The sequence below is a fragment of the Hirundo rustica genome, chromosome Z (genome assembly GCF_015227805.2).
Source record: "Hirundo rustica isolate bHirRus1 chromosome Z, bHirRus1.pri.v3, whole genome shotgun sequence".
NCBI classification, from domain to species: domain Eukaryota; kingdom Metazoa; phylum Chordata; class Aves; order Passeriformes; family Hirundinidae; genus Hirundo; species Hirundo rustica.
In genome coordinates, this window is record NC_053488.1 from 82087048 (window position 1) to 82094578 (window position 7531).

Sequence of the window (7531 nt, forward strand, 5' to 3'; positions counted from 1 at the left end):
TCCTTATTAAATGCAAAAACTTGATATGGAAACAGTAAGAAAAATAATTGTTTCGGAACTGTTACCACAATCAAAAAATTGTTCCTGAAAAATGCAGATACTTCTCTGAATCTGCTAATGGTTCGTGACACCCTCAGCAGAAATTGAAACAAAGGGAAGGTGGCCATTTCTACTGCAGGATAACGAGCTGCCCTCTTCTCAGCTGAAACCAGGTTCTGGTACAAGCAGTGCAAGTTCTCTCAGCGCTGGTCTGTACTCAATTAGCAGGAGTCAGGGGTAACCTTGTGTCCCTTGGCTACGAGGCGGCGCACGTGGATGAAGAGCCGGTGGCTGGGGATGCTGGCAGTCATGAAGTTGTGATCCAGGTGACAGTAAATGTTCAGCTCTTTAGCTGCAATCTGCAACAAGAGTCAGCCAACGGGTCACAAAGTAATCTAAGAAGGTTAGGAGCTTATCTCTAAGACAACAGTGATGCACAACTACAATTAAAAGCTCAATGACAAAGGGAAAACATTCCAGGAGAAACCCTGAAGGGGCCCCTCCACCTTCCTGTCCCGGCATAGCCATGAACAGGGGATTCACTATCACAGGCTGGGGTGTCAGGTTTTAAGGTTGCACCTTGATCTTTACCCCTATGAGGTAAACCACCCACACTGCACACACAGGGTCTGAAAAACAGCTCAGCAAAAGGTCAAATGATTTTCACACCACTAAAAACACAGCAGGAATGGAAGTATTCAGTTTGTGGTGATAAAGATGGGATTAACCCAGCCAATCAACTAAAATACTGAAAAAACAATAGTGAACAGCAGCAGAAACTAAATACTTAATAAAAAAGAGTAACAACACTTTCTAAAATGTGGCCTTATCATGTGTGTTTCGCATTGCTTTTTTGCCCCTTAGCAAAAATGCAGGTGTTCACTGACCAAATGTGGTATTAGGCAGGACCTGCAGGCAGACACTGACCCATCTAGCTGAACAGCGTATTTCTATTTCTGGACTAAGTACACCAGCAAATGAGCAGACAAATTACACAGCACAAATATGATGGGGAAAATGAATTCCCAGTAACCAAGCAACATTTCTCACTGGTCTCAAGCATGGAAATAGCACCAAACAAAGGCTGGAAGCAACGACTTTGGGACAAATCATAAGGAAAAACATTATGAAACCCTTTATGAACGATCACTTTAAATCTATGTTTGTTCTACAGTCCTTTCCAGTTCCTACAGATCTGCCATGTGTAGGTGCCACGTCCAGACATGCACCCAGGCTATACCTGACACATTCACCTTTTTTAACATCACTTGCTCCACTGCCTTTCAATCTAAAAGATTCCTAATGTCATACATTACAGTTATATATTGGATATATATTATAGAGTTTTAAGCCATGATATACAGTTCACCTCTGAAAGTTTTTCAACTTTAACTCTGACAAAAAATTATTCTAGGAACTCACCTTAAATTCTCAGCACAAGAGAGCAAGCACTATCATGTGATTACAAAATAATAAATGCCATTTTGACAAAAAAATGTGTGCATAATGGATAGTCTTGAACTCCAGCATGCAGAGATTTTTCATCCTGACTTCAAGTAACAAAACAAAATATCCCTTAAAACTTATGCCCCAAAGAAGTTCCCCTTCCAGAACTGGCCACAGACCTAGGATGACAGCAGCATAATCCAAGTACCTTTCCATGATCTTAGAAAAAATTACCTCTGCATCTTGTCCAAAGAACCGGTATTTGTATCCACATTCCACACACAAAACAGCATCTTTATACTTTTTCTTCATTTCTATGAATTGGAGTTCTAGTGGAGTGTAAATGCTTTTTGTTCTTTTATTAAGATTTGTATCTGAAGAATTTTGAGAATTTTCATAGGACTTAAGAGATGCAGAAAATTGACTAAGATTACATTGTAACTCCTCCTGTAAATAAAAGATGGAAAAGTGTAATTAGGAATCATCAAGCAAATCAACTGCCCCCTCCTTGGCTTGCACTGACCACAGAGCTAAAGATTGTTCCTGCAGTGAAGAGCCCCCAAGCTACAGCACAATTATTGAAGCAGGATATACAGAACACACTGTATTTGTAATGAATAGTAACTTAAAAGCCATGAAAGTCGAAGAACCCTATTGTATCATATGCTCTCAAAGCACAGACCAAGACAATGCAAGCTGCAAAGACTGGAAAGTCTAACTGGCCATATATTGAAATAAGGATTAATTAGTGCTCCAGTTTACAGGTGAGAAACTCCAGCATAAAGAGATTAATGATGTTCCAAAAATCCACAGAAAATAAAGAAAATCAAGAAATAAACCAATTTGAGTCTTGGTTCCCTGTCTCAGCCACAAAAACTGTACTCCTTCTGCAGTCTGCAATTCCTCCCTAAGTTCAGCAAACCTCTCAGAATAACTTAAACACTGAATATCTACAGTACAGTTTCTAAAACCTTAAATGTGAAAAGCTTTGAGCCCACTCTGTCTGAAGTTTATCACTTACAATGGCATTATGCAGCCTACTCTTGCCAAGCAACTTCAGCTCTATCACACTGTGTTGCTCTGTATTGTCAGCAGAGTGATGGGTTCAGAAATGCAGAGAAAAATGCTGGAAAAGTGTTTTACTTACAGAAAAGTTTCCCCTCACTTACATCACAAGATAATACTGGTTAAAAAAATACAGAGACAACACCCTCCAGAATTTTTTAAAGCATATGACTATTCATAACACAATTGATCAGGTTGTGGTATAAATTCTGTATCTGCAAATAAATCCAAAAAACTTCCATTTCTACCAAGGGCCCCATACAGACTACAAGAAACAAAGTGAACAGACTGTTTAGCAACAATGGTAATCCAGAAAAAAACACTGTGAGATAGTTTAAATCATATACTTTGGGTCATGGGAACGTACAAAGAGTGCAGCCAGAGAACAACCGGGAAAACCAGCACTCAGCTATAACTGCAAAAGCCCCACAGCTGCACACCATTAAGCAAGAGAACCCAGCTCAGCACAAATAAAGCTGCACTGTACCCAGAACTTGGGTAGCCTCAGAAACTCAGATGTCTCTGCTGCAAAATCCTCAACCCACAGACTCACCGGTCTTTGGTCCAAGGTCTGTGCCAGCCAAACAGGGTGACCTTGTCTCATTTTACAGGAAATTATTGTGACAAACTATGTGAAACAGGGGCATGAAACAAGGCAAAAGGAGTAAAAAACACAAAAGTTGGCTTGCTGAGATGGTCATAAGTTGGCAGCTGGAGGAAGGTTACTAAGTAAAAAGCAAGACACAAACCAGCTAAAAGGACCCTTTCCAAGGAAGGCATGACAGCCCTGGAATCAGTTTTCTGGGTTCTCCAACTCACTTCTGGATTCTCTTCATAACCTCAATCCCTGACCTCAACAGAATTCTCTTGCCACAACCTGCTCACTTCAGCATTTGGACCCCACATTCACACAAAGCAGACACCTCCACCAGAAGGTCACAGCCCCCAAACAGGGAAGGTTAAAATCAGCTGCAGAGCTTTTCATATAAGCTTCTTCCCATAAAAAGACAGATGTAGAACTCCATTGAAGAGCAGCTACTACAGTAAGCCATGAGATGCATTCTAGGACCTGAATATGTCAAACTGAGCAGGCTGACGACCAACCCCCCAATTAACTAATATTAACTAACCCAGTAAGTAAAGAGGAAGAAAAACACTATTAGTCCACTCAAGTCTCTTGATTTGCACCATACATATCACAATGACAATTTTTCATGTGAGCTACCCTTATCTTCTGCAGATGAAAAAGCAGCAATACCTTTACTAGTTACATTTACCAGCAACTAGAATAAGACACATCTCAGTGATAACCCTACACAATATTTTTGCAAAGAAAGCCTGTTAGAAGTTTGAGAGCCCACATCAAAACTGGTGGCACTGAAAGCAAGCTGAGCAAAGTGCCTCTTTGAACACATGTTATTAGGGTGTTAGAGCCTCCCACACAGGCACAGGTGACACCGACAGGGTTTCTGTTCCCTCATGATGCTGTTGTTCAATGGTATCACTGAGGAGCCAGAACAGCCATCCTGCCCCACCATGCAAAGAGCTTCAGAAAAACATCAGTACACAAACACAGGTTTGTGGGGTTCTGCTGCACCATTCCACGTCAGAGCACAGGAGAACTAAAGGAAGCTTGCTGCTTTAACTCATAAGAAGTAATCTACACACACCACAGGGCCAAAGCTCTGCATACCTTCTGTGCAACCTTTGGGCCAGTGTCCCAAGATGGAAGAGGATTCTTTAATTCTGAGCTCCTCCCAGTAATACTGGGACATTTTTCCAAACTCAGAGATTCTTTCTCCTTAAAGCCGTCCTCCCAGACTCTGGTACACTGCTGGTTTGAATCACTGCAGAACTCTCTCAGCCTGTCCAGAGTTTGCAAACAGATACGGGACTTTTCACACTTCTGAGGTTCTTCTTCGATGAGAAGTCACAACAAAAACATATTAGCAACTTATTTTCTAAAAGAGAATGTCTATTAGAAGAACATCAGTAAGCACAGAACACAAGCATTTTGCTCCATGTCTCTCTTCCTTATGTTCCTAGTCCTCTCCCACCGCAGTATTTCTGCCAGCTTGACAGAATCATGTACTTAAACTGGCTTAACTTCTCTGGAAAACCAATATTCCTCATTTGCATGCTTCTTTCTATGTGGGAAGAGATGCATCAATATTCTTTGGACTGACAACTGCACAGACGTAAAGTTAGCTAAGAATACTGGGAATCAAACAAATTTTCTTTCAGCAGACAATACTGCCTCACGAGAGTGTCCTAGTGATACTTCAAAGCATCACACCAACAAATGTAATACCATTCCACTTTGAAACTTAAGAGGCTAATCCCTTCTACTGAAATGTAATGAACTTTTTATCACTGGTTTCATACCAGCATCAGCTTATTAAATGCTCTGTTCAAAGCCAGCTGGAACTCAGGCATTTCTGAGGCAACAGAGCAGTTGACAATGAAAAACTTATTTACTGGCTGCCAATGCTTGAAGGTTTGCTAACAGTCAACTCACTTTTATCCTGAGTCTTCAGTGGGATACAGATCTCTTCCAGAGTAATTTGTCGCACCTTGGTCTTCTTTTCACAGGGTTCATTGCTTTCAGTAGATGTGCTCCTTTTTGGGACAAATTCAGAAGCCTGAAATGTAAATTAGACTAGTAAGTTCAGTTACCTTTTCTGTTTGCTGTCCCCTGAAAGAGAATAATGCAACCAGCAGCTTCACAGGAAGTTAATGCAGCATAATCCAACCTCCCATCCCTGGCACTGCTCAAGGCCAGGCTGGAGGAGCTTGGAGCATCCTGCTCCTCAGACGTCTTTTGAAACAGGCAGTTGGAACACTACATAAACAGAAAATTCCTCAATTTTGCCATTTCATCATTGATCTGCAAGGAGCTTGACTAGATATGAAGAAATAACTTTTAAGTCCAACAAAACATAAACACTTTGCACAGAAGCACACAACAAGTGCTTTCAGCAGCTTGCATCCACCTTTCATATCATAATCTCAGATGGTTTAACCGTGGAATTTCAATTTCCTTAGAACTAAACAGAAGTCCAGCCTCACCAACTAAACCCAAAACCTCCACATAAGCACAGCCAACCTCAGTAGCAGTTTTCAAGTCCACTGTTAAATACCACCAAATAAACACTAATGAGGAAGATTTTTTTCTACAAGGGTAGAAAAATATATTTGGACCAAAGGCAAGCAAAACAGCGGACGAGTCACAGGTAGAAAAAGCAAATGCCCTTCCAGGGCCACAAGGGGCTGGAAACAGCAACTACACGGAGACTGGAAAATACAAACTCAGAATGAAATCCAACTGCTGGGACACTGCCACATTTTTTCCAGCGGTGACACAGGGAGGATCTGCATCACTGCAGGCTCTTTTGGCCTTGCACCTACCAGCACTCAGACCTCGAGTCACCCGAGCTCCAGTACCTGGGACAGGAGCACAGCTCACTGCATGTAAGAGCTGCCCAAAAATGGGATTCATTCCTCAGGGTGTCACAAGCCAAGAGTGATACCCTGGAGAGAGACACTGGGTGTTCCATCAGTGCCGGGCAGGTCTGGGTGCTCAGGGTGTTCCACCACACCTCACTGCTCTCACCCTGCCATTATTTACATTCTTTACAGAAAGACAGAGCTGGTAGCTTCCCAAGCACTGCCCCTCTGTCAGGAACGATGGCATTGCCATGCAGGTTGTGTGACCCCAGCCCAGCTCTGCACCTGCCCAGGGGTGAGTTGTACTGGCATGAGCAGGGTTCAGCTGCAGGACATGTGGACCCCGAGCACTTTGACAAGTTCGAAAGCATACATGGAGGTACACCAACATCCTGATTTACATCCTTAAAGCTTGCTAATTCCAGGACTCAACTAAGGGATGCAGCTGCTGCCTGTCCCATTCAGATCTCACTTCTTGCTGATGAGGCTCAAATTACACAAAGATCAAATTTCAGAGAACATCCTGATTTATGATAATCTTAACATATTCCACCTTTTGCAAAACTAGAAGGCACAGGGCTTCAACGCTGGAGTGAAGCCCCAATGACATGGACCGACACACTAGACTTGCCCAGGTCACCAAACGCATGCCAAGATCCAGCTTCTCCAAAACATGAACATCCTGCATCACAGAATCACAGAATCACAAAATTACAGAATCACAGAATTTTTAGGATTATAAAGAACTTCTGGAGCTCACCCAGCCCAAGCCCTGCCCAGGCAGGGTCCCCTGTGACAGTGACACAGGAACGTGTCCAGCTGGGGTTGGGATGTCTCCGCACAGGGACACTCCAGGCCCTCCCTGGGCAGCCCTTCCAGGGCTCTGCCCCTCCACGCAGAGAAGTTCCTCCTCCTGCTGGGGTGGAACTCGCTGTGGTTTCTTTGATGGCCACTGCTCCTCATCCTGGCCCTGGCACCATTGAACAGAGCCTGGCCCCATCCTCTGGCACCCCTTGGAGATGTTGGTATGGATTGATGGGATCCCCTCTCAGCCTTCCCTTCTGCAGCCTGACCAGGCCCAGCTCCCGCAGTCTGTGCCCAGCACAGAGATGCTCTAGAGCCCAAATCCTCTCTGTGGCCTCCCCCGGATCCTGTCCAGCAGCGACGCGCCCCTCCTGCCAGGCTGCTCCCCGAGTGCCTGGGTACCAGTGCCCTCCGTCACACAGATGCTACAGCCGGGACCTCGCAGCCCGGGCTGCGGCGGCCCTGGGGCTATGTCCCGCAGTGTCCGTGCCCCGAAGAGGGATACTGGGATGGATACCGGGATAGCGGGCTGTTCGTTCCCGCCCCGCCCACCCCGCGCACCGTGTTGCGGGGACTGCGTTCACCGCCGCTCGCCGCCGCCCCGAAGAACCTGCTCAGCACCAGCTGCCGCGCGGCCCCGCCGCCCCGCCGGCCCCGCGGCATGGCCGGGCCTCGCGCCGCGGCCCCGCCTCCCGCCGCATGCGCCCGCTCGGCCCGCCCCGACCCGCCC

General features: G+C 45.0%; 1 protein-coding gene across 1 annotated transcript in view; it reads right to left on the bottom strand.

Annotated features, from left to right (window-relative positions):
• The window catches only part of MSH3 (mutS homolog 3), a 92790-nt gene extending 85326 nt beyond the window's left edge, over positions 1-7464 (bottom strand). Inside the window, exons 1-5 of the mRNA XM_058424111.1 lie at positions 7363-7464; positions 5069-5192; positions 4244-4467; positions 1720-1932; positions 282-398 (exon numbers count right to left, since the gene is read on the bottom strand). Of these exons, the coding sequence (XP_058280094.1) occupies positions 282-398; positions 1720-1932; positions 4244-4467; positions 5069-5192; positions 7363-7464 (780 nt within the window). The remainder of the gene's footprint in view (positions 1-281; positions 399-1719; positions 1933-4243; positions 4468-5068; positions 5193-7362) is intronic.
• Between the last annotated feature and the right edge of the window lie 67 nt (positions 7465-7531).